Source organism: Pomacea canaliculata, linkage group LG3 (genome assembly GCF_003073045.1).
Source record: "Pomacea canaliculata isolate SZHN2017 linkage group LG3, ASM307304v1, whole genome shotgun sequence".
NCBI lineage: Eukaryota > Metazoa > Mollusca > Gastropoda > Architaenioglossa > Ampullariidae > Pomacea > Pomacea canaliculata.
In genome coordinates, this window is record NC_037592.1 from 4,154,582 (window position 1) to 4,182,515 (window position 27,934).

Below are 27,934 nucleotides of genomic sequence, written 5' to 3' on the forward strand. Positions count from 1 at the left end.
GCTCAGTATACGAGACTTGTAAAGCTCACTCATCCCATGAAGACAGTTCATGTCGCGGGGGAGTGATTAAAGTCGTGTTAATGAGGTGAGTGTTAGGCAGCTACTTGAACTCAATGAGGCGGCCAGACAAGGGTGACAGAGTGTTGCAAGCAGAAGAACCAGTACATGCAAATGTTTGGTGGTCACCAGACCACAGTGTGGGAATGTGAAGTCAAAGCCAGAACCAAGAGGGCGAGGTGGGGTCTGGAGGGTGAGGCAGGAAGAAAGGTGAGTTTCCACAGCCTGACTTTTGTAATTAGAAGAGTTTTTCAAAACTAACACTAATAATTCTTTGATGGGAACTGGTTCTGTACTGCCCAGCTGAATGTTAGTCTGATATTTCAAGTTCCAGTACTGCCATTTACCGACATGATCACTGTCATGTCACGTGCCATGCAGAAAGGTGCCGTTGTTCGTGTGTTGATGCTCATCATGTTCGTGTGTGGGTGGCATCAAGCCGGCAAACCGTCATGGAGAAATAGTGTGACACCTAATTACAAAACATTATCCCGCATCAATCGATCGAGCAGCGAAGATGACAATAAAACAAGAATAACGATGAAGAAAGTTGCTTCAAGAAGCCGCAGGTAGTTACTGAAGGCTGTAATGGCCCATCACGGAAAGGTCATCAGGTGAGCACGAGAGCTTATCAGTCTTTCGTCCGCGTTTTTTTTTTTTTTTTTAATTTTTAATTTTTTATTTTTATCAGCAACAGTGATGAGAAGTTTCTTGGACCCGTGATGTGTGTCTGCTTGATGCCAAAAGCAATGGCACTGTATCACTGACTTTACAAACAACTGACACGTGTTGTGCCACTGACTTCCTGAGTCACCATCATCACACATACAGTCAGTCACCTAGAGGATGCGAGTCCCAAAATAAAATGTAATGTTAATTATAATAATAAATTACCACGTCCTAATAATAAGTGTAATGCGTTGCTGTAATGCAGGTAACGCACTGCACGTGGTGTAACGTGCCCCTGATAGCGCACTACGTCTCCACTACGTCTCCACTACGTTGTCTGGAGATGAGAGCCCGGGAATCTCCGTGGACTCGCGCAGCTGGTCGCCAGCCCGGGGCTGTACTGCAAACACAGGCAGGCTTTGTCGCCACTTATCACACCGGAGCAGTGGGGCTGGGGTAGGCTGGGGTCAGAATGGAAGATCACGTGACACAAGTCTTTCTCCGTCTAGCACAGCGCCGGGGAAGGTCCGTGCAGAGAATCTTGGCGTTCTGTTGGCAGAGTGCTGGCTTATAAGTGGGTTTGATCATGAAAGCCTCCGACACTTGACAGAAAGGAGTCTTGACTCTAAGGACTCCTGAAAGGATTCGGTCTTCGAGAGGCGAATGACCTGACGTATGGCGATGCTACTGGAGTAACCAAGTAATTTTCTCTCCTGGATTTTTCCTTCTTTCGTTGTTTCTTTCTTTTTCTCCTTTAGCCGAGGTCTGTAGCGAGAATTGCAGAAACCTCTGTGTGCATGTTGGAGAGAGGTTGTAAGTGGGGAGGAGGGAGAGGGTAAGAAGAGAGGTCAAGACCTTTGACCTGAGAAAGCGCGCTGATTGTCTCTGATGCGGGGTGTCGCCAATCAATTACACAATATCTCTCCTCTCCCGTTGGCGGACGCGTGTGTTGGTTTGCTAACTCGCTGGCTGCCTCCTTCCCCGCCTCCTAACCCTCACCCGTAGTCCCGTGTGATTTATGTGACCTGTGGTGGTCCCTGGGGGGTACATTCCAGAAGCTGGGGTACTGTTGTACGTAGAGAGGTGGCAGTCATGTACAGGTCTCTGCTAGACACATCGCACAATAGCAGGGACAACAACAACAACAACAACAAAACAACAACAATAATACAGGAGCAATCTAGGGTCTCGCCTTGCCTCGTAATGCAAGTGTTGGCCCCAGACTTAACTGGCTCAGCCTCGCGGAGCACCAGACCGCAGGCTTAGCGGTAGCTGGCCGTGCGGGACTATGTGACGTCACATCCTGTCGCTGCTTGTCTGTCTCAGTAGAGGAAGACTTCGCCTCTTTAGTAATCCGGTTTCCTAGGCAGCAGGACACGTGCTACAACTGACTTGTTTCTCATCCGACGAGACTTGCGACTGAACAGAACGAGACAAGTACACCGCGAGGCAGGAACTTGCTGACTGACCTCACTGCTAACCTCACTGCTTAACTCACTGCTTAACTCACTGATTAACTCACTGCTAACCTCACTGCTAAACTCACTGCTCAAACTCTTCATTACGAACACCTGATGATGTTTCAGGCGTGAGAGAGGACTACCGAGTGCAGAGACTATGCTGTCAAAGAATAGTGAGCTCGAGAAACAAGTTTGTTTACAGTGATGACACCCTCGACAGCTACAGTGTAGGTGAAGGAAGATCTAAGTCCTTGGTGTCCTCGCTTGTCCGAGGAAAGACTTCAAATGGTTTTAGTATTCTGAAAGGCCGGCGTGTTTAGAAAAAAAGAACACAGTATAAAAAAAAATTTTGAAAAAAGAATTCTCGGAAGACTTTCTTCTCGGCAGACCCACCAGGACAACAAAGTGAGGCTTCATCATGTACTTGGTCCAGAGGATCTCCCGGGTTTCGCTCCTAGCCCTGCTCGGCATACTGACGAAGGCGAGCTGTGACCCTGTCGCTGACCCCAATGACCTGCACGTGCTGTGGCTGGCACCCAAGGAGCCTGTGAAGGATGGCAAGAGATACCTGCTGAGTGCATCCTCCAGCGTGGGCTACCTCGCCCTGGCCATAGAGAGAGTCATGGCCGAGGGGCTTATCTCCGACAAAAATATCAAGTAAGTCAAAAGATTAAATACATATTATACATATCGAGTCTTGCTTCTTATGATTATTTTTTTATTAAAAAACATCTTAAGTAACTTTTGGTAAATTAATAAATTTCTGTTCTCTATTTGAAATTATAATTGTGTTTGAGGACATTTTATTCTCAATTTTCTTTTAGCATAGTCGGTGTTCATCTGGCATTTTATTTCAACACATGCTAGAGTATACAGTATACATACCATTACACAAATTTCTCTGTTTAAGGAACCTCCTCTGTCAAAGATTAACTACTCAAACATTTACCTCTGCTGACGATTTGCGGAAATCTTTTACAAATATTTTTTTATTCTGGAGAAGTTTATTTCAGTATCTCTGAGATGTGTACACACTGCGAGGGTATAATATCAAACACTGACACAGTCTGTTGACAAACAACTTAAACTTGTTGAAGAGAAAGTTAGGAAGGTCTGGGAGAAATTAGGAGATGACAGCGGAAATGGCCGAGCGGTTGACTGAGTTTATTTAGTAACGGTGGAATAGAGTGGGAGATCATTTAAAAATAGAAATTCGCATGAAATTTAAGCTTTGTTCGTATTTGATCGTAGAGATCAGTTTAATGGTGAATACTTACTTTAATATTTGGTCGGCAGATATTCAGATATCTGGGGGAAAATATTGCTGTTTGAGGCTGTGGTCAAATGATGTAGCTTTTGCAGCAGACAGGCTCAAATAATTGTGAACACACACACACACACACACACACACACACACACACACACACACACACACACACACACACACACACACACACACACACACACACACACACACACACACACACACACACATCCTTCGTGCACATTCAAGTAAGAGTGTGTGTTGGTGGGAGGATGATGTGTGAGCATGGACACCTAAAATACACTTCATTGAATATTTCACCAATCCCCCTGTTTCATGATGTAGGACTATCAGTCTGCATCATCACGTGATGAACAATCTTCCTGTGATCAGCGGATTTCTGTCTGTCCTTTCGTGTCCGTCGCAACAACATTTTGTCGCACCCTGCTCTACATCTTATTGTGTCCAGCATCACGACCGTCCCACATCACCCCGCATCTCAGTGTGCTCGACATGACAACCGTCCCACATCACCCCGCATCTCACTGTGCTCGACATGACAACCGTCCCACATCACCCCGCATCTCACTGTGCTCGACACCACAACCGTCACGCCTAGGTTCACATCCCACACCCCGCGTCTTCACACACAGCTGCCCCCTCACCTCTACCCCCGGTCTCTGACCTCACAACCGTCACCCCTAGGTTCACATCCCACACCACGTGTCTTCACCTACACCTGCCCCCTCACCTCTGCCCCCGGTCTCTGACCTCACAGCTGCCTGTACTCTCAGCTCACGACTGTCTTGCTGACACTAGAAATATTGCCCTAAAAACCGTCACGAAGACTGATGCACTTGTCACGCGAAGCTGCCGAGAGTTAAATATTAAAAAAAAGTAATTTCCATGATTTACATCAGCCTCGTCTTTTTGCATAAGCGGATGTTTGGGACACACGTCGGGCAGTCATTAATTTACCCCTCCCTCTGTCTCTCTCTCACACACACACACAAACACACTACTGCTGTAAATGGACAGTAGACTGACGATACCTTTTGATGCCGTTGGCAGTTGATCAAAGAAGAAAGACATAGCCAGGGAAAAAAGAAATAAATATATTTTCGTCAGGCATCAAGAGCGTTTTGCAGGTTCACCAACTGACATCCGGTGGCACAACGGTTAAAGCTCTTGTCACTGACACACGGCGAAGCGAATGTCCGAGGTTCAGATCTTGTCTGAGGAAATGTGTTTTTTCTCTGTCTCTCTCTCTCTGTCTCCCCTGCATGTGGCACCTGACTGTAGGGCGGATAACTTGTCGTGATATATTTTACTTGGTAATGTCCAGAACCTTCTGCCGTGGGTTACTCACTATTTATACACAGCTGTGGTACATTAGCAGAAGTCGGTTAGAAATAGCTGAGAGAAGACACGAGATGTTCATGTCTTCATTAATTCTCTGACTCTCTCACTCCCACGTTTCTCTTTTTCCCTTACACTCTATCCTTCTCTCTTTCTCTCTTTTTTTATTTTCGTTTTTGCTTTCTCATTTCATACGAGTTCTCTTTTTAGTTATGTAGAACTTTTTGTGTGTGCGTGCTTGCGTGCTCGTGCGTGGATATGCTTATGCGCATCTGAGTTTTTCCTTTAAAGTGCATTTAAATATATCCAAACTTGTAATATACGTACAGTGGTGACAAACACTTTCATGTAAGTGTGTGTGGGAGGATAAGCACGGTGCCTGTGTGTGCGTGTGAAACAGAGAGAGAGTGAGAGAAAAAAGAGAGAGATGCCGGGCACCAGTTTGCGTGAACCACAGTTACAGGTCGATACGACAGTTAATTTTACATTCACTAAGACTTTAAGATGACAGACTGACACACTGAAGGACAAGCAGACGGACAGGTTGACGGAAGGGATTTAAAGCCATGCTTGATGGCATAAGCGGCGCCAGGATAAATAAATAAACGAGGAGAGAATCAGGCATTTAATGGGAAAAATAAGCTGGTACATAGGCAGTTCATGGGATAAATACATAAATAAGTAGAAACAGCTTACGGGATAAATAAACAAATAAATAGGTAGAGCTAGACAATTCACGGGATAAGTAAATAAATAGGTAGAGAGGCAGCTGGCGAGAGCCTTTGCCTTTGTCCTCTCGCCATCCGAGACCTGCTCCTACACCCTGTAAATTATTTGTTGACTAGCAGACGACACTTGAATGAGAGGAGTGTGACAGGTATTCATGTCCAGTCCACACTCATCAGTGGTTAAAGCGGAAACCTTTACTGAGACATACGAACGTAGAGATGGTGATCCTTGCAGAAACAGAGAAATATACGAAGAGATGTTTTGCCTATGATTTTAAATTTTAACGTGGCTACTGCCATCAAAAGATATATATATATAAAGCAAGAAATAAGAAATAATACTTTTATAAAAATTATAAGACCCTTACAATTATTAAATTGAGCCTAAAGTTGAGCGAATAATGTGTTGTTCGTGTATCAGTTACTGACATCTAAGGTTCAGATGAGTGAAGGTTTCATTCTCTCAAACCACTCATCCCCTTCTTTCCAGTTCCCTTCATTCGGGATGAAAGTTGTTGACAATATCAGCAGCCGCCAGCTCACAAAGAAAAGCAGACAAAGGCAGACCGTGTGGGACGAAGTCCTGCTTAGCTTCCATAGTGTTGCTTTGCATCATCCACTTTCTAAAATGAGTATTTCCACAAGAGCAGGCAACTGTGACTCGAAACTTTTGTTGGATTCAAATCGCTCTTTATCATTGTCAATAACATGAAATCTTGTCGCTAGTAAGAGACGCTCACGATGAAAAAAATGCTACAATCCAATCCGCGCAGGTTCGAAACCCTCGCCCACTCCACACACACCTTGTCCGGTTTGCACACGGCACTAAAAAAAATAAATAAGATTGCTAAATGCTGATTGGATGTTGCGGTAGGACACTGATCATCTTCCTAGAAGAGCATCATTGTAACCCACCGCCAATAAATGTTGTCCTACGTACAGTGGCTCACTCCATGGATGCTGGGAATTCCCGTCCTGTAGCCCACATGGCCAACAGTTGTTAATCCACAGGACGGGGGTGTTAGTGGGCAACAGGCTTGTCATAAATTCTCACCCCTTAACCCCGACAGGTATTCATGTCGACCTGGCAAGTCAGCTGGCTTTGTTTTGACCTTTAGTCTCTAAGGCATTGAACATGATATTGAAGTCAACCAATCTATAAAAAAAAAAAAGAAATTGAGGTAAGATACAGAAATTAAAACAGGATTCAGACTCCGAGGAAAAATTCTAAAATAATAAAAAAAGTCGTTTGAGTTTTATAGAGGCGACAAGTAGAAACTCCACATAAATACCATCTCAAGGACCAGTTGAACAACACATATTAAAAAAGTGTTGTATTCAGGGTCAGAAGACTGTTTTTGTATCAACCTTCAACTGTGGATGCTATTAGAAGTCGATGGCTGGTCCACAGTCATTCTGCGTAATTCGTGGGTAAATTTATCTGCGCCGCAGTCTACCCGGCTATAAATGAATGTCGCAGTTCCCTAGATAACGACCATCGTGCAATCAACACTTTCATTTGAATGAGTCTGGCTGAGCATAGGAAACAGTCACCTTGAAGAAGTGATTTCCCAGGAGACCTTTGCCGCCATCGAGGACATCAGAGGATTACGGCGTGTAGCCTGTAATCCGTATCATCAGTATATGTCGTAGGTAGCTCAGGTTACTGTGTATTGCCCTCGTGCTTGGCTACTGATTATGGGGCTAGCAGACGACATGAGATGGAGAGTTAATAACACTGTGAGGGGTCACGACCTTTTGGTAAACGTTAGTGAAAGATGGCGGACTTGGAGGGAGACTTTGGCGATCAAGTTTGTCTGAAGAGATGGGTGCTTTGTGGCGCTAACTGTCGACTTTTCACGAGGGAGCCATTTATCAGTGTCCAGTCTACCTTTCCTGTGACCGCCATGTTGTGTCTGGCACTTGGAGGCCTGCATCAGTCTCGACAAATTCAATGAACTGAAACTATGACAGTCCACGTGACCCCAAACATCTTTGCGCACGTTATGAATTTTTTCTTTTTTTTGTTTCTTTCTTTACCCTTTAAAAAATCTAACAAAAAGTCGTCTGCAACATAATTTATGCATGTAAGAGCAGCCATCATGCATTTGTGTTTCTTACAGAGATAAAAGTTTTATTTAGCGCAGTGAAGTGGAGAAGATTTGTTGAACATGGATGAGCTGGACATTCGATATCGAGGCTAAAGGTCGTTGGAAAGTATCTCAAAGTGCGGCTTAAGGAAATTTCTATATTGAGCGATTTTTTTTTTTTTTGGTCTGAATTTTATTCAGACAGTGAACATCGTGTCGTCAGTTCTAATCTTGTTTTGTAATTCTCTCTGGATGTCTTGTCTAGAGCTGACCGTTGGTGGTTTATTCCGGGTACTTCGTGCATGTATGTGTAGGTTTGGATGTATTCGCATCTGTGATTGCATAATTTTGTAAATGTGTTCGACTATATGTGTGTTGACCTAAGTGCACGGTTAAACTTGTAAATAGAGATTAATATATTGTTTCCATAAAGTTCTAACTAACCCTGTTTGGTACCTGTCCTCTTTAATGGACTGGTGAGTGCTGTTTCTTTTCTGAGGATTGAGTAAAACCCAGTCCAAGATAATGTTTTCACGGATGTGAGCAAATCCCTTCACGCCTTCAACATCCGCGTACACAGAAAGAGGAGAACAACAACAGGACAGGCAGGACATACAGGACAGGCAGTGTATAAATATGATTTGATGATCGTGTTTGTCTGTGTGCGTCTGAGAACAGAAGACGGGTATTCACCTCGATATGGAAAAACATTTTACACCGAAGATTACCGAATACCCACTGACTCTTAAACAACGATTTTCTTCACTGATGATCAGGTGTCAGCAGATGTTTTTGTTGTCTCCTTGCCACCAGTCATGCACATCCAGTGTGTTTAGGTCACGGCTCTGTGACCTTAGTCATGGTCATGGCTGATGACGTATGCTTGACTCGACAGGTGATCTAAATCACCTGAAATAATAATAACAGGTAGAGTAGACTTTGATATAATGTCTCATTAAAAAAAATCAATCACAGGTAATGAAGACTATTTACAATTATGCTATTTATAGTTGACAATGGTAGGCTGGTAGCATTCTAATATTCTAGGTTAATTTGAAAAGCCGATTGTTTTTTGACTTACGTATATATGATTGATTGATTGTTTGTTCGAGTGATTGACTGTTATTCAAGGGCTATTGCCTAAGAGAAGGGGAGCAAACAGCAATCATAATACAATATTACATTAAATAAGACATAGATATATTCTAAATTTAGCCCCAAACCGTCATCAATCTTTCTCTCATCAATCATAACACGGTCTTTTTTGTAAACATTAATGTTTTGCAGTTTTTGAAACTCATTTCGAGTCATGGTGTTTTCCTTCTGTATTTCCTGCACTTGTGGTCGAGCAGGAATCATTTAGTCTTCACATCGCCTTTTACTTCATCAAACTTTAGTGTTCATGCTGTGCTGGATTGTCACAACATCCAACAAGGTTGGTGTGGACCCTGGGTAGAGCTCTGTGTCCTCACTCTCGGTCCTGCCTCTACTGCCTCTCCTTGTTGCACTGACAATACCATCGTGTCACCTGTACCAGTGGGACCAGGGTTCGACTCCCCATCACCGACAAGTAGACTGCTAAACAGAAGAGAGAACAGCAAACCAAGCATTCGCACCGTTAGTTCAGGACTAGCGTAACCATGGCGACACATACCAGTCTGGCTCTCTTCATCATAAAAGCAACGGATGTGGGCATAAAACATCCACAAACTTTCCGAAAAACAAAGTTGCCCGAAGGCATGTTATATGACACAGGTAATTGTCCAACTAATATTCAGATTGTAATGAAGTTGTAGTTAATATAACAAATGAAAACATCGACCGCACGGGCTGTGAACACTGTTCATCCCCCCTCCCCACCTTTACGTATGTATGGTTCTGAATAGAGATATTTCTTTTTAACGCAAACAGTAACTCGAACTTGTGTTCGAACATGCCCGTCAATATGACACTTAGCAACTCTAAATACCGTTTATCGATCTAGCGAGACAACAACAGCGACAACAACACGCAGTCTCTCTCTCTCTCTCACAAACACACAAATACACTCATTCACACACAAGCAAATCAAACAAACAACAAAAGTGGAGGTGTGGAGAAAATTAACCTGATATAAAAAATGGAAAATAAAATATTCCCGATAATCGAAAGACCTTATTTTGAAAAAAAAAAACAAACTCGTGCAATTACTGCATCTCAGTGGTTTCGCAAAAAACCGCAATCGCTGCTCTATTTTTATTACAAAAATTATCGGCACCAGAACATTTTGATTGCATGAGATCTTCTATTCCCTTATTCATTTTGAGTGTAGAAGATCTCCTGGCTGTCGAGAGGGTGAGTGAGGACACGCCAGGGAAGAGAAGAATGGCGGAGCGTGAGATACATCCCTCGTTAGCAACAGGAGTGATGCTAGAAGAATCCAACAAACAAATGTTTTCTGAACAAACAGACGACGAGCTCTTTTTTCAAAAACTTTTAACGCACGTTGAAAATAAATGAAAAAAGTGAGTAAGGTTCCTTGCCTTCCTCAGTCCTGTAGTAAGTTAGGTTCCCAGTCTACAGCGGTGTCAGCTGGGGTCACACTGTGTTGACCAAACTTGGTATTCTGACCCCTACTAGGGTTCATGCAGCCTTTCCACTCCCAGCTCGGGAGGTAGTGACAACAAATAGCAATGCGGAACCTCGTTAAGGCTCTGTAATTGGAATGAGTTCACATTAAAGCTGCTAACAGGCTGGTACCAGCAGCTGCGGTCATTCCAGCTGCAATGGCGGATGTTGAAGTTGTTGCGATTAAATGTTGGTTAGCTGGATCTCAGGCATGTGGGTGAGCATGGCTTGCCTCCCTCACTGGAATACAAGTCCAGCTCATGTCATGACTTTTATCAAGCCCAGCATCGGTGCAGGATGCTATGTTATCATGCTCTCCTACTGTTTCAAGATGGCGTGTGGGTGTCCCTACAACAATCCACATGCACAGAGACAAGTCAACATCACAGACGTGAGGACAGTGCTGTCCCCCTGTGTCAAACGGACCAAAATTCACAGAATATATTTTGTGTCTAATAAAGTGATTTTAAATTAATTTAGGACTAAATGTTTCAAAACACTGTGAAAAAATGATTTCTTGTTATTTTAATAATGAATGTCCTTGGTGAACAATATTTATCTGAGAGACGTGTTCAAAGGGACTACAACATGGTCCAGTGAAGGTTTTATTTATGTGTAGTTTTCAGTTTCTTCGGCATTTTTTTCTGTATGGTTTGGCTGTATACTAGTGTCCAGAATGTAGGTTTTTGTGATGAGCGCGGTTCTCTTCTCGGGAAAGACTCAGTCCTGGTTGTTGTGACTCACGGCGACAGACGAGCTCAGTACACTTCTGCTTCGTCACAGTTAATAGTCTGGCCAACCGCTTTTGCAGCCTGGCAAATGGCCAGTCCTTGCCTCCTGGAGCTCCGATACCCCTCTACGACCCACCCCACCCACGGTAATCAGAGTGGATGTGGCGGCACATGTCATGACTAGATGTCAGATGTAGATGAGGCCGCGAGGACAATGACAGGACGGGTGAGGTCACGTGCCGAAGTCATAGAGACGGGCTACCATGATGGCGGACTATTGACCAGCAGTATCAGGTCTCGTACATCCTTATTCCATAGCGACAGGCCGCATATTATCATCCTGACCGTAGACATTACATTAATTAAGCATGAGAGGGAGGATAATGTGCCATCCCCCGTGATTATTAATAGCATAGCATCGCTGTGTTTGGCTGACTGTTGGCCTTACATTCACAACATTTTCTGTGTTAAAGCTCACATGATATACACAATGGCCACACTCGTGACGAGCATAATGTATATATACAGTGAGGAAAGGCGAAACGTGCTCACGGGAAACCTCTCCTGAATGTCTGTCCAGTCAGATCAAAGGTAGGACTTCTGTAACGGTTTTTCTGGGGCAGGAGGACATTGTAAATGATGCCCCCGGCCGACAGAAGGCAAACAAAGTTCACAAATGTTTAATTAATGGGTGCATGTCTTTGTCGGACATGTGTGTGAAGACTTTTGTCTGTAGATGTTCGGGAAGAGAAGAAAGCTTAATGCTGTTTGCAGATGGCTCGAACTAGAAGTACATGTTGCATAATATATTCATGTGCAACAGCCAGGGTAAGGACGAACAGAATGGTCTGAAAAGCCAGAGAAAATAAAATATCCGCAGCTGTTGAGCAAGTAGCTAGACAGGCTTCCAGCAAAGGTGTCAGCAGTGAACAATCAATGATGATGTTGTTGTTGTTGTTTTTATTGTTTGATTCATTGTTCACGGCGGTTATGCACAAACTGAGGCGAAAGCACTTAGCTCAAGTTTCCTGACATTTCATGAAGAGGTAAAGCTGGCTTTCACACAATGAATGTAGCTTACGTGAAATCGTCTAATGGCCGCCTACCCGACATCACCAGGCGAGGTAACGAGGTACATATGACGCATGCGCACAATGATGCACGCACACGCACGCACACACACACACGCACGCACGCACACGCACAGAGATTAGGGTCATATCTCCGGGTGCATGCATTTTCAGACTTTTAGTATAATTTTGATCGAACATTGTTTCCGACGTTTGTCGATGTATATCTATGCTGTTTGAGGATCTGAATGCATACATACGTTCAACCACCCATGCCTGTCTGTCCATCTTGATGGCAATGTCGACAAATTAACCGATGATTATGGCTGGTGAGACCTTTCCTTTCTAAACATTGGAAAGCTTACATCAAGGTGAAAATGACGAGAGTAAAGGTGTTGTAATGCAGTTTCGAGCATGACAGTTTTGACACGCAAATGTAATAAAGAATAAAGTGTTTAAAAATCAGCTCTTCATTGCCGTCAGCATCAGATGCAGAATCGTCACAACCATCGCCAGCATTTTCTACTTCTTCCTCTTCTTCAAAAAAGCACCGTAGAGCAAAGCAGTGGGTCCATAAATCCACCCCGATTAGCTTTGTTTAAACAACACACATTTCTTGTCGGCGGGAAGATGAAGACAAAACGCAGTCGAGGCTCTGTTAACACATTACACGGATTCTATGGGAAGAGAGGAGAGAGGAATGGAGGAGGGACTAGATCGAAAGTGATCTATTCAAATTTACGACAACCAGCGAGGGTCTCCCCCACCCCTTTCCACACTCCACCATCGGGGAATCTTGGGAGAAAAAAAAAACCCTCCCCAACGTATCCTGCCAGCAAGAAAAGAAGGGCAAACAAAACAAAAAGCGGAAACGTTTCCCAAGGAGAGAAAACTGCTCTTGTCAGGATGTGATTTGTCCGCGCCGTGTTAGGTGACATTGGCACCCAACGACTTCCACAGTTAACGACGTGAACACGACTGGAAAGCACGTCACTTGAAAGACAAGGCGCACGTCACATCAGCGCCAGTTTCCGGCTACTCTCCTGTTGCTGAGGCGAGAAACATCTCTTAATTCGATCTCGTGCGGAGGATTGGGCTGCCTGCAATTTGCGCTTCTGAATGGGTTGGCGATGAGGACGTCTTCGTGCCCCATCCCCGGGCCGTTAAGGCCGTTACGTGTCCCCCAACTGGCGCCATCGTGAGCCGAACTGCCGAAACCCGCTCGATGTGGACGGCAAGGGATGATGGGATTGTGGGACAGCATGGCCACTCGGTCTGTAACACGCAACTGCACGTGCAACCCGGACTTTGGGGCCGCAGCTGACGTGGAAAAAAGAGAGCGAAATGGATTGTCCCGATGGGTGAGGACAAGCTGGGGCGATCTGAAGATTTGTTTATGATGTCGACTTCGATTGTAAAGGCAATCAATCATTTAGATCGAGTTTTTTCTTTGAACACGCACGCAATTAATTTCAGACAGGTTACGGGAAACCACAAAGAGTGTACAGAGACAGAGAGACAGAGATATATTAATACTGACAAATGATATGTGGGAAGCGTGGTCTAAACTGCTCCAGGGTTCAACACATAACTGAGAAAAATCTTCACAGTGGATAATTGCTTTTACGTGAAACAGAAAGGACAGGAAGCAGAAACGAAGATTTAACTAGACCATAAGAAATAGCGCTTCGACACAGGAAGTAGTAATGGGTTCTGGGTGAAAAAAACCCTGAAATTTGTTTAGAAAAAAATGCAGCACCAGCTGCATGAACCCGTACAAGAAAAGAAAGTAGTAATTTCAGGTGGGACAAGAACTGATGCTGCAGATATAAACATGTTAGCTTTTGGAGGTGAACACGTGACACCAAGCGAGCAGTGATTAAATGAACTAATATAAAAACTCCGAGTAACTTTGACAGAAATGATTGTCAATCGATTGGTTGATTGGTTGACTTGCTTTTTGAAATCACAAATTACTCGCAAAATTAATTGCAAGAGACGAGGCTCGTAAAATACAACACAGAAGCGGACATGACAGGTCTGTAGCTCGATGATGTGTGTGCTAAAGTAATGAGAATGTATGAATGTATGCTGCCATTGCTCAGCAACCTACTGGACAAATAAAAAAAAAAGCGAGAGAGAAATAGAGATAAGCGATCAAAAGCGATAGAATAAAAATTAAAAAATGAAAGAGGAAAATATTTAGTGCCATGAGGGAAAGACAAAATGCAGAAACTCCGTGATAAAAGCACAGTCACGATGATGATTGATTGATTGATTGATTGATTGATTGATTGATGATGATGATGATGATGATGATGATGATGATGATGAGGAGGAGGAGGAGGAGGAGGATTGCCTGTTTGTGCTGACGATACCAACAATGATCCCACTTTAAGATAGGTAATACAATTTTAAATTATTTCCACTAGCCTTCTCTAGTAGCCTCCCATTTCTGTCTTTCAGCGTGACGTGGATCGACTGCGCGTGCAGCCCCAAGCTGAGTCTCGGTCGACTTGTCGAGGTCATCCGCGTGGTCATCCCTGACGTCATCATTGGACCACCATGCACGAGCGGTGAGTGTCCGGCAGAGAATAAGAAGAGTGAACTGCTTGTTCTTCACAAGTCTCCGTCAGTGTAACCAGTTGTATGATATTTATCATCTGATCTGAAAGTCATTGTCGCTGTCATCTCGTCTGTCCGTCAGTGCATCCATTGAAGTGTCTCCATTGTGTGGCGTAGCCTGCACAGGACAGTATGTTACATCCTTCAGCATCCCTAGGGTCCTGTAGTGTCGTTATCATGTTTTTTATTATCGTTATCATGCCCTGCAGTAATCCCTATTGTGTCCTGCAGTGTCGTTATCATGTTCTCTATTATCGTTATCAAGCCCTGCAATAATCTCTGTTGTGTCCTGCAGAGTTGTTCTCATGTCCTGTAGTATCTCTGTAGTGTCCTGTAGTACCTTTCGTGTGTCCTCCAGTATCTTTATCACGTCCCTGCAGTATCTCTATTCTGGCCTCTAGTATTTTTATCGTGTGTTGGAGTACTTTGCACTAAAAGCACGGAAGTTATCTCCCATGAACACTTCGAAGTTATTTCCCACTAATAGCATGGATGCTATCTTCCATCAACTCTGCTCTTCAGCACGCATTTGACGCATCTTAGCGACTTTCCTTTTCCAGGAACAGATATTTAGAAAGAGGCTTCTCATCCTCCTCTATTTTCTCCCTTAAAAAATAAGGATCTAAAACAAACAAAACACGGTTGGAACGGAAATGGGAGCCCTCATCAAGGCGAGATAAATCGCCAAGAAAGGCATTCAACTTCGTCAATAACGCATTTTGGGCTTTGCTAGCCCCTCGCCAGATCATCAGCCACAAACAAAGCAATCGAGGACAGCGCCATCTTGTGCCCAGTTATCTGCCACCACCCGCTCTATCCCCGGTTGCCTTCTCGTGTCAGGGAGGCTGGAAGCGTCCAGCGGCTGGTAAGACCGGACACACGTCACCGTGTGACGTCACGTATGTACTTTGCGACACGATGTCCCCCTTTGTGGCCAAATCAAGGATCGTTTCTCCCGGATCTCACTCAGCCAGTACCTTGCCAGGTCAGCTGAGGTCAAGCATTTATGTTTAAACCTGTTCATCTCGGGACTGCCTCCCCGCCCGCTCCCAGACTCCATTGAGGTTTGAACCTCATCCAATGTGTCCTCATTTGTCGGCTATGCTTGTCCTCATTATCTTGCTAGGCTCACTAGTCACATGAACAAACCTTCTTGACATTTCTAACCTGCTTGTCAGATCTGGCTCTTGGAACACTCTCAGCAAGAAAGCTGTCCACCACTTTCATATTCAACCATTTATATTTCATTTCTTCGCCCTCCCTCTCTCTATTCCTCTCTCACCTGTGTGAAAAAAACATTTTTGGGCTCAAATTATATTTAGTTTTTATTAAATTTTTTAGGCAGCGACAGTTGATGCAACCGAAAACAAAAGTATTTAATACACTTGTCTTTCCATCTCTGCTCAGTATGGTTCAATAGGCAAGATAAAGGTCATCCCCTAACCTTTTCAGGTCGTTGTGACGGGGTTCGAAACTTCCCTTTTCTCTAGGCCAGCTTTTACTTGAGGTGCCCATCTTCTCTCCCTCGCTGCCTTACCTTCCCCCACCCTCTAAGGAGTCTGATACCCATTCTGCCAGCTGGTTGGACTGGGGGAGGTTTGCTGCGCAGTTCTGTAGGAGGGTGTGTTCATCCTCCTTAACGCCCTTAGCGCCTCCAGTCGCTGTAGTTCGTGTCTGTGCATGCTCCTAATACTCCTAAAGTTTCATGTGCCAGACATTCATTTCTTCAGCCAATCAGGCAGAAAGCCACGTGCACATCAAAGATCCAGTGAGAGAAACAGTGATGGTGGTTGCAGTTTCACTGATGTAGTGAGCGGCAGTTGCAGGCGAATTAAACCACTTGCCGCATACACCTTCCTCTCAGCTCCATCGTCTAGACACTGGCATCGATACTAGGAAAGAAAATTCATCATCAGGCCATTAAGTGCAAATTCCTGAAGCAATCTCCGCCGAGGGAATTTCCGCCTAATGGAAAGTAAATGATATGCTTAAGCTAACAGCGTGAAAACATAGAAGGTATAACGAATAATTCTCGCTTTCTCCTTCTGTATTCTCGAGAATTCGCTGCTGTTGATGTTGATGGGGAGGGTAGGGGAGAGGGTGATTAGATAACAGCACAAAAAAGAGTGGGATCCGGGTGTGGTGACGACGGGAAGGTGCAGGTGACAACCGACATCCAGCAAACTACGATTGTAATATTCGTGAAGGCGAGTGTTTCGATATCGTAATTAACCAGCGCTTGTCAATCTACTCAAACTGATTTGACTGGATGCCTGAGGAGGCATGATGGGAGTTTTATTTTTCCTTCGTTGTGCGAAATGTGCTTAGAGCAATCGTGATTGCAGGGTTTTATTGTGCTGCTAGTGGTGGTGAGGAGAATGGTGTGTTCGAGGAGGGGAAGACATGGCGATCAGGCCATCATTCAGCTAAATTACTGTAGAGTTTGTGTTGTTTGATCCATGTACAGTGCTGTGTGTGTGTTAGGGGGTGCGTGTATGTGTCTGTGTATGTGTGTGTTAGGGGGTGCGTGAGTGTGTCTCTTTCCCTTTCTCTCCCTTCTCTCTCTCTCTCCATGAATGCCTCTGTCCAACAAGCCCATGTTAAAAGAAAAAAACTTGGAGAACAAACTTTTACGTCTGCTGGACTGCTGACTCGCATCACGTGACCCAGCAAGTTTAATGTTGGCTCGAGAGGGCAGACAGCCATCCACGTGTGGACATTTGTGACTAGGAGAAGTAAATAACACCCTGGTAATTGCGGGGCTTGTCAATGTGCCAGTGACGCAGCTGGAATCACTCAACCATGAAGTGCAAAATTGCTCCTCGACGCCCTTATAATCTCCCATTACACAAATTTATGTAGATGATAAAAGGGTAGAGAGATTATAAAACTTGTTTGAACAAGAACGTTACAAAAAGATTTTTTTATTGTCTTTCAAAGCAATGATTCCGGTAGCGGACCTGGGATCCTTTTTCAACGTTCCTGTCTTCAGCTGGATCTCCAACGAGCACACGCTGGACAACAAGACGAGGGCTTCCACCCTGGTGAGAACGTTGCCGCCTCTGTCCAGCCTCGGTGAGTGGCTTCCCTAGTGTCTGTTGTCTTGTCCACTCAGCAAATAAACAAATGATTTTATATGTGTGTGTGTGATGGATTCAGATTTCGTCCCTCAATGATGTGCTTCTAATTCCAAAAACAAACCTAGGCTCAGTTTTAATGGCGCACGCACGACACGTAAAAAATTAAATCGTTCATTAAGCCTGATAGAAGGTTTTTACTCCTAATTCAAGTGTTGTGTGTGTGTTTACAGGCAACTTGCTGCTCAGTGTCTGCAGGAATCTCGACTGGCACACTATCTCCATAATCTCCACATTAGGGGGGATGACAGAAGGGATTGCGGACTACTTTAAAGAGATCCTAGACAACTCGGAGTTTTTCCTCGCCCGGCATTTTGACAGAGTTAACACCTCGCTAACAGTCGAGAGCATCAGGCGCATGTATGCTTTCATCAAGGGAGAGGCGAGAAGTAAGTACGCCCAGCTACCCCGGGTATATCTATAAATACACGAAGTCAGTTGCAGGGGAGCTTTTTCGAGGGCAGTGCCCATGTCCCCTACTTCGCTACCTTCCTTTCCACTAACCCCGTGACCTTATGACTACAGCGTTGCACCTTCACCTTTACCTCCTGGTGAAAAACTGTTTGTGCTAAGACAGCCACTTGGAGTTAACCGGAGGGATAAAGATGAGGATAATAACACTTTCATCGTTAATGAAGGAAGTCCCAGAGTGTGAGCAACACCGCGGTGTATTGTGGGTGTACGTCATTCTTCACTGCGGATGACGCACACATAGTCTATGACATCAATCCCTGTCTGTGACATCAATTTCATTTCTATGACATCAATTCCTGTCTGTGACATCAATTTCATTTCTATGACATCAATGTGAAGTTTTTTTTAAATAAATAATTGCATACTTCTCGTTCATATTGCTATCTCACCCATCCAATCAGACACACACTATTTCCCTCATAAATGTGCACTTCTGTTATGTAGATAGTCGGTTCAGACTATAACAGGTGTGTAACTGGCTTTTTTCTCTCGTTGTTGTCACGTGACTGATCGGTCAAGGTCTACGTAGTTTGTGGCCAGCTTCTTCTTCTTTCTCTCCCTCTCACACTCACTCTCTCTCACACTCTCTTCCAGTCGTGTTTCTGATTGTGCCGATGGAGGAGCTTCGCACATACATGCTGGCTGCGCATGACATGGATATGACGTCAGGGGACTTCCAGTTCCTGTTCACCCGCCAGATGATTGCCGAAGACGGCTTCGTCAAGCTACTGCAGGGCAAAGGATTGTGGGAGCGCGGGGATGGCCGCGACAGCGATGCATACCAAGCTTACAAAAACCTGCTGTATGTAAGTAACTGACGTCACTACACCTGTGTCACTGTCACTGTCACTGTCACTAGCAGCTTTGATCTGCTCCTCCTGAGTTTCCACTGATTAATTGCGAATGGTGCAAGCCAAAGAATATTTCTGTATTATACACTGCTCTCTCTCTCTCGCTCACACACACACACACTTCTCTCTCCAACACCAACCTTCTAATTTCTCCCGTCCTCTATGTGTGGGTTGTTTTTTGGTTGGTTTTTTTTTTTTTTGTGTTATCTTAATCATTATTGTTTCAATATCGATTATCTTCCCTAGGATAAATGAGCAAAAAATTAAAAAAAAATAGTAATGATAATGAATGTCAAAATGCCAGCCAGTCTGATGTCTCAGTCAAGTCCATCTTTCTTCTCGTCCAGTTCACCTTTTCGTTCATGCTGGAGTACTACGACAACACGGTGGATGCCTACAACGCTTCTGTCCGCGTGTTCGGGCAGCATCCCAACATGCCCACCTTCGAAATGGTAGGCTTCAGTTTACTTATTTGTACACATACACCTAGTCATCATGTTTACACGTCGCATACTCGCGCACACATCAACAAGCACAAAATTAAATAAATGAGGGTAGAATCCCCTCCCCAAACAAAAATCCTCTAACGAGACCTCCTAGCAGGCGGACGATAAAATAGGGGCAGAGAAGTGATTCAGATTCCCATCCCCTTTCAAAGCTTGTCCCCAGTTGAGTGAAAAAATTATTAAAACATTTCCAACGCAAGAGCTCACAGCCTCGCACTTGTCGATCACTACCGTTCCATACCCGATGTTGCAGAAAACAAAAACTCGAACTCACCCAAAATTCTTAGCGATGGGTTTGTCTGTTAATCGCTTGTCAAACAGCTTGTCGGCACAAACACTACGGTCCTGCACCCCTTACACCACCGGCACCGCCTGCTGCTGGCAGATGACTGATCAATGCAAGCTGTATTTTAGGGTTTGCAACAATATTCTGTAGAGGGGGGAATCAATAGCTAGCACCCACACCACCCGAAGCTTCCCTCCTGAAGTTTCGCACCAAAAACACGCGCACAGGATGAGAGGGGAATGGACAAAAATGTCTCCAAAAGTGTTATAGAAAGCATCTCTAAACAGCTGTGAGCAGATGAAGTGTGGGGGAAGCTGCACGTGAGGCGAAAGTTTTTTCACCATCTGAAATAAGGACGGGAACATTTTAGCCAGTAAGATTGTACGAAGGATGTGTCAACAGTTCAAAGCCTCTCGAAAGCAGTGAAAAGTAAGATTGTTAAATCTGCTGTAAACCGAGAGAAAATATTTTGTAATTTATTTATTGACATGAAAAACATCTCAGTGCAATTTAATGTACAAATTAATCTTATGTGCGAAAGTGACTCAAATTCTTCTGTTGTATATCGGAATAAACATAGCGTTGCTCCATAGCGAAGTTATAATGCAATAATGTTTATATTTTCTGCGATACAAAATTGAGAATGCTGGGAAGCTGATCTGTCTGGAGCTGCTGAGTCCAAATAAACTATAAAAAAAAACTGATATTTAAAATTTCGATTTTTTTCCTCACTTAAATATTCATCTTACTTCAATCAGACACAAACAGCATGATGCCACAGGCTGACTGAGTTTCCCAGGTATTTAATTTACACAAAAAGTGTTTCTCACGACAGTATTTAGATTAACCCCGATACCTGTCATGCACTCTGATTGCCTGAAACTTTCCTGTCCCTAGTAAAGGTGGAAAACGATCCCGGGAGCGGGAAACTCATAAAAAAGCAACAACAATGTCTGACAGGCAACAACACATAGACATGGTCATAATTTTTACACACATAGACCTAGTCTCATTTTGACACATTTATTTTCACTCAACATTACACAGTGTAAGTGAGCAAGTCGCTTATTACAGCCTGACAGGTATGCGAGATTCCTACACGACACCTTCTACCTGTACTGCCTGGCTGCCAACATCACTCGGCAGCGGAACCAGACCGTGGACGGCGCCAACATCTTCAAAACCTCCACTGAGATCGGATTTAATGGTAAGTACCCGTGTTCTCCTGGCATCATCAACACACCCGGTTAGCTGCTCCCTGTATTTTGTCAGTCACACGTACATTGATCCACAATTACCTGTACAGGTATGACAGGCTATGTGCACCTGGACAACGAAGCAGATCGTCTTCCGAGTTACCTGGTCTGGGACATGGATTTGGACGGATCTTTCCGTGTCATCATGCAAATAGCTCACAACTTCTACAACAACAGCATCACTAATATTGTAAGGATATTCTCTGCTATAAGGCACGACTAATGTTGTCTCAAATATAATTAGTGATGTTTAGGTGTACAAATGTGTGCAGCGGTTGTATTTGTCCTATTTCTGCGTGTCTGCGTGTCTGCGTAGTGAGTTAAAAAAAAAAAACTTGATTACTGTGGGACTGTCTGTACAAAATGGTAATCCAGGTGAGCTGAATGCCCCTCTAATCACCAAATGACCCATGGCTTGCTTGTCCGTTCCTCTTTCAGACATATCCTGACGGAGTCCTGGAGATTCACTGGGGCAATGGAATGTCCTACAGCGAAGGGTATATTCCACTGGACAGTCCGGTGTGTGGCTTCCGAAACGAGAAGTGCCCAGAAAGTAAAGCAATCACTAAATTTTATTTCGTTAAGGATGTAGTTAAATCATTTTATTTAAAATGCTTCGACCTAAATGTCTACCAATAGGTCCCTACATGGTCCCAGCTCTCCTACTGGCTGTAACCTTTATAATGTAATCGTAATCATGTGCATTTCCTGCTCTGTATGTTTTATCTCTTTAGTTGGATGATGATTGTAGAAATGTATCTCGATAAAGGATGAGTATTATCCACTCGGGTTTGGTGTCAGTAGAGTACTTGCACCCAGAACATCTAAAAACACGTTTACGTACCACGTGCTGAAGAGATCGGTACAACTCCTCACTGATTTCCTCCTCCTCCTCCTCCTCCTCCTCCTCCTCCTCCTCCTCCTCCTCCATCATCATCATCATCGTTTGATTCGTTATCGCCATCATCGTCGTCATTGTCTCCATCAAGATTATCATCGTTGTATCACTTTTTTTCTTCTTTTCTGCAAGCATTGAGTGTCTTGTGATTCAGTCTCGTCGTAGGCTCGCTGTTGTCTCGCTGCACGTGGCTGCTATTTAGAAGGCCGGCTGTTTTGTCGTATCATTGCTTTGGTTACTGGTTACACGTAAAACACTGATTCCTTCCCCCTACCTACGTCGCCACTCTCACCTCACTTCCTTGTCCTATCTAACCACCCCATTCCCCGCCGCCCCACCTCCTCCCAGTCACTTTTGCTTTCATCTGGCGGAATGAGAGAAAGTCTGTAACATGCAGGCACAAAATATCATTTAGCTACTCTCTAGTTCACAGGGTTACGACTGTCCCTGTCGTCCCAAGCCGTTCAATCACCTTGTCCCTCCGAGGCAGAACAAATACAGTCCCCGCATGTGGGTCTGAAGAGTCTGTTTCTGGATACGCACTAACTGCTTTCAGGCTGTTCAGAAAGTAAACAAACAACAGCCACTCAGTCCGTCCCGGCAGCTGAACCTACATACCCGTCCATTTCTCACGCTCTTTTTTTTTTTTTTTTTTTTTTTTTTTTTTTTAACCGGTTGCACTTGATCAAAGAAACACGACATGCACGTGGGCGCTTGTCGTGTGTGCCCTGCCGTCAGTTCAGCCTCGTTTGATCATGGATGAGTTGCCCTTAGCAACGAGACAACACGCTGTGGTCGATCAGCTGCTATCGCTGGAACGATAGGAAGGCAGATAAGCGCGGGGAGCCTCTGTCTGGACTTGCTTGTCGCGCTTAACTCGCACAGGTCTCGTCACCGTCTGCGCGAGATTCTCGTCAATGCGATAACGTGGCCTGCGGAACGGACTTCCAAATAATAATTATAAAAAAAACTCGTTTACACTGTCTATCATTGAAGTGTAGTGGCTATCCAGTTATCCAAGCTATCCAGCTGAATTTTATTAACAATCAGCCATTTTATTCACTTCCGGATACATCACTAGTGGACAAAATGACTGTCAACCTGATGACCACCATTATTCTTCATTTCCCAGTCAGTTGTGTGTCACAGTCACCACGCCGATTCAGAGGATTTATGCAGGACTAGTCTGCCCGCTAGGAGGAGAACGGAACAGGTCTGTAACGAGGGCAGTGGTGATGTTTGTCGTCTGCCAACTGAAATAGACACCCGTATGAGCCTTTCATTTTTTCACGTGTTTGCTCGTCCAGCAGTCTTTGTGCTGACACGTCGCTTGTCTGCCCTTTACTTCATGATTTTTTTTTGTGTGTGTACATTTAGAGCAATTATAAGCATGTTTTACTTATGAAGTGATAGTTGGTTGCAGTTGTCTTGACCCTCCTTTCAACAGCTTTAGATTGCAGTTTGTTTTGCACAGAATGAGTGGCTAACAACCTCGACCATCGATTTTAGAGCGAGGTTTAAAAATACTGTGTAGTTCCAGGTGAGGAGTCAGACTGGTCCCGTGCTCGGGTACTACTGGTATAGCTTTTCTCAGGCGGATGCTTTTTGTTTGTTTGGGTTTGATTTTTTTTTTTCGTGGGAAGCAGGGTATTTGGGGAAGGGGTATTACAGGCTGATTTGTACCGCTATTTTCTTGTAGCAGTGAAAACTTTTTTAAAACCCGTAAGCGTGCCATGATGTACATGTGGTCACGTGTGTTTCAGACTCAACTGCCAAGACCGTCATCCCGGCCGTCCTCGTCAGCGTCATGTTGGCCGTCGTCATCGTCTTTTTCATCCTTTTCAGGTATTGTGATGACAACAGGTGGAAGTGATAGAGGGGTGGATGGGGGTTCTTGTACCATGTAGAGATGAGGATGAGGATTATAACTGTCACATTAACTGACAATTAGCGTCCATTGGATCTCAGACAATAATATTATATTTACTCTGTGTGTGTGAGAGAGATAGAGAGTATTTTCACATGTAACTGCACGTGGTACTGTGTTCAGTGGTGAAATGTAAAAGTTAAAAAAATCGAAAGGATGCCTTACCTGTTGTTGTGCTGAGCTCTCAGCGAGACAGAAACAGGAGAGAAAGATTTCCTGTTATTTTCCGTGAGGTGCAGGTGGTGGAAGAAGGAGCAGAAGCTGTACAGCAAAACCTGGCGCGTGCTGTGGAAAGACCTCAAGTTCGAGACACGCGATCAAATGATAACGGGGGTGAGTGGCTCATTGTTCCAAACGCACAACACCTTAGCAAGGCGCTAGCTGGATGGTGAAAGTATAGCAGTCATCTTCAGGAGCATTTTATTTACTTCACATCAGGCATCCATGTAGCACCTAGCGAGGTGTTGAGCAATTCGCCTGATCTTAACCTTTTATGGAATGATCTACATTGTTTTGAATTTGCGTGTTGTCATACACATGTATTGCTTTAAATATGTGTGTTTATCATTTTCGCTTGGGAACAAACCAAACATTAGTTTCTAAAAACAGGGATAAACGTGAGCAAACGTGGATCCTGCAGCATCACAGTCCATACAGGCAGCTCTGTTTGCGTGGCCAGCAAACAATAAAACACAAGAAACTGAAATATAAAAAATATCAGCTAACAGCGACACGCTATGATGCACAAAACTAACTCTGCAACTAATTCGTTTTTAACAAGATGACAAGAAATAAAAAGGAAATGGAAAGGGAAAAAAATAATAGAGTATAAAATCGATCTGATTAATGAAAAATGTTACTAAAATAGAAATAAACGATGAGAAAAATAGATGGAAAAAAATCCCACCCGTACATTGTGATTTGCATTTGTAGTTTAACAAGTATCCGACACCCTTTGCAGCATAACGGAAGTCATTCAACTGTGAACTCTGACGATCATGGCGGCTGTTCGTCCGTAAATTCTTCCTTCCGTCTCAACGTCCCTTCCCATCAGGCCTACTACTGCAAAACTGCAATGTATGGAAACGAGAGGGTTGTGGTTCGCATGATCAGGAAAAAGAATATCCGGTTTGACCGGAAGCTGTTGGAAGAGTTGCATTTGGTAAGACTACTTTCTATAAAATTCAATTTGTACAAACTATTTATTTTAAAGAAGTGAAGAATGTAGCATCTTTCCATAACAATTATAATAATAACATTGCACTTGTATCTTTCTGCAGCTGACTCACAGCAAAAACCCGAACCTGACTCAGTTTTTCGGTGTGTGCACTGATCCTCCCAACCTGTGCATTCTGTGGGAATACTGCAACAAAGGCAGCGTTCAGGTGCGATTGTCAGTGGATCATTTTTTTGATTTTCTTGGTATTGTCAGCCTAGAGTTGCACTGAATTTTATCCGTTAGCACGAAGTGATAACACTGTCGGGTGCTATTCAACTGCTTGAGCACTAAAGATGGATGCTTAGATATCCACATTTTACATCATCGTCATCATCATTATCCTCCCCCTATTACCCTGACCACTAGTTTATGCGTTTGGTTGGTGCAGATAAGTGTCAATGTGTGTTTTGTAATGATTCCACTGGGTGTTGTTAAATATAAAGCTTGCCTGTTCATTGAAGTCAATCCGTGCATGATGATTCTTGTTGCATTACAGGATGTCATTCATAACAGCTACAATAATTACGAGCTGGACAGTTTGTTTCAATTCTCCATCGCCTTGGATATATGCACGGTAAGTCTGTATATGGAAGATTCTGATAAGATTTATAGTACTGTCTAAAAATTTTCGGAAGTACGATTCCCAAGCCATTAAGATCAATGGTATGAAAGGTCTGGTAATAAGTCAGAAGGTTTATATCGTTTACAAACTTCGCCGACAATATCACCGCCAGTGCAGGCGTGTACGGGGTGGAAATCGGCACAAACAAGAACAAGGCCATGGCCAGCATCGTTGGAGCTAGTAAAGCGAAGATCCGGATGAACGGAGTACAGCTTGAGGAAGTCTGATGTCGGATGATGTTTATGAGAAAAGTGTACGTCACTCATGGGTCTCGAACCTACAGCTATGCGAACCTTTAAGTTCGGACAGCTTTGCTCTAATTACCGACCTTTTGGCTCTTCCTAGTGTTGATCCCGATTGTTTCAAATGTCCAACACTCGACCGTGTCCACAGCTGTTCTAGAAAGCTGCACCTACGAAATCACTGTTAGTAAACCTCTATTGGTTTCTCATTTTCCTTTCCAGGGTTTGAACTACATCCATGGATCGGAACTGAAAGTTCACGGCAACCTGACCAGTGCCAACTGTCTCCTGGATAACCGGTGGACATGCAAGCTGTCCGGCTTTGGCGTCAGACGCTGCTCAGGGGAGAGAAGCCACCCGAGGGCCTGAGCGAGCAAGCGCGGTATGAAAGTCAGTATCCGGGTGTTCGCAGGGTCCATCATCATCGGGAAAGTGAACGGTGCTCCTGCCTCTGACGCAGTGGCTCGTTTGAAGGGGTAGGGGCTAGGGGGTAGGGGGTGTGGCAGTTGGGTTGGCGTGTGTGCGAGAGAGAGTAAGAAAGAAAACTTTTCGCAGAAATGTTGCGTTTGTCGTAACGGTTCTAACAGGCGAGGAAACGTTGCCCATACAATCGCTAATAGTATTAGAAACAAAAATGAAGTGATGCCAGGAAAATCAGGAAAATCTGATTGGCGACAAAACAAAGAAAAAAGTAGTTAAATAATGAATAGTTGGTTTTCATATCAACAACCTGTGTTTACAGTAACAAGTAACCAGGGATTTGATGTAGCAATGACTTTCATTGTTCTTCCTTGAAATTCAACATCGCTGTTTCTGCTGTATCATCGTCTTGTTTCGTCTGCTTAAACGACAATCCCCATTGCAGGAAGTAACTATCATCAGAATTCATATCGGCCTTCAAGGAGTGTCTGTTACAATATCGGTGTCTTTCCTTTGGTGGGGCAAAGTCGTCTGTCATCTAACACAGTGAAATGTTCTCTAGCCCTCTGGGGGAGGAACCTGCTACAACGGTCTTGTCTTCAGCGTGAAGATGTTGTATTTTTCTTTAAACTGATATTGTCCTGACTAGAACAACACTGTTGTATTTTCTCTCGCCCTGTCAGGACTGTATTGGACGGCCCCAGAAGCGCTGCGATCGCTGCTGAAGGACGAGAGAGTTGTCCCCACGCCGGCGGGCGACATCTACTCACTCGCCATCGTGCTGAAGGAGATCCTGTGCAAGAACAGCGCCTACGACATCGAGCAGTCCACCCTCGGCCTCTCGTCCAAGAGTGAGTTCAGTTTAGTCCCCAACCCACCTGGCCTGTCGCCACCCGATGTATCACTAACAAATCGTTGTTTTAAGGGGCAGTCAAATGAAACTAGACATGGAAATTCCCTTGCTTGATAGTAATCCTCATGGTTGGCAAGATACCTATTCCTTTGAGATTGGTTAGTAACCGTCCTGGTTGTCAAAGTATTTATTCCTTTGTGATCCCAGTTAAATCAGCAAAAACAAAGGGCCAGCTCCTTCGGTATATTGGGAGTCCATGAGCAGGAATTGTTTGCCCGGCGTTTCCTTTAATTGCCCCTCGAACATGTTTGTTCTGCAATCTTTATCATTTGTGATTGAGAGGTTTAATGATCACTGGGTCTCGCATGGGGTAATGGATAAGATTCCTGTGCGCGGCGCACACACATTCGCACAGGTGTGAAGGTTGTGGAGGTCTGTTACATATGAGACCAAGGTAAATAGTAACCACTGTGGGGTCTGCATCTCGTCACCCTCCTTCCCATGCTACATTCTTATTATGTCCAGCTGTAAACAACATCTTAACAGTCATACCTCGTCTGCACACTATAAACTATCTGTTAAA

At 44.2% G+C, this 27,934-nt stretch overlaps 1 protein-coding gene across 6 annotated transcripts; it reads left to right on the top strand.

Moving 5' to 3' along the window:
• On the top strand, nucleotides 1-27,320 carry LOC112559247 (atrial natriuretic peptide receptor 1-like). 6 transcript variants are annotated; one of them, XM_025230337.1, is made up of 17 exons: nucleotides 1-267; nucleotides 2,574-2,843; nucleotides 14,502-14,611; nucleotides 17,601-17,735; nucleotides 17,971-18,186; nucleotides 18,866-19,077; nucleotides 19,470-19,574; nucleotides 20,989-21,121; nucleotides 21,221-21,360; nucleotides 21,609-21,723; nucleotides 23,832-23,913; nucleotides 24,235-24,328; nucleotides 24,957-25,157; nucleotides 25,276-25,380; nucleotides 25,711-25,788; nucleotides 26,301-26,468; nucleotides 27,182-27,320. In XM_025230337.1, the coding sequence occupies exons 2-16, from the start codon at nucleotides 2,605-2,607 to the stop codon at nucleotides 26,445-26,447; spliced, it is 2,112 nt and encodes a 703-aa protein (XP_025086122.1). In that variant the 5' UTR covers nucleotides 1-267; nucleotides 2,574-2,604; the 3' UTR covers nucleotides 26,448-26,468; nucleotides 27,182-27,320. The 6 variants fall into 6 exon arrangements, with proteins under 6 accessions (XP_025086122.1, XP_025086120.1, XP_025086123.1 ...); XM_025230335.1 differs by having other exon boundaries at nucleotides 2-267; nucleotides 2,313-2,843; XM_025230338.1 differs by lacking the exon at nucleotides 1-267 and adding an exon at nucleotides 1,164-1,426.
• Nucleotides 27,321-27,934: the final 614 nt, after the last annotated feature.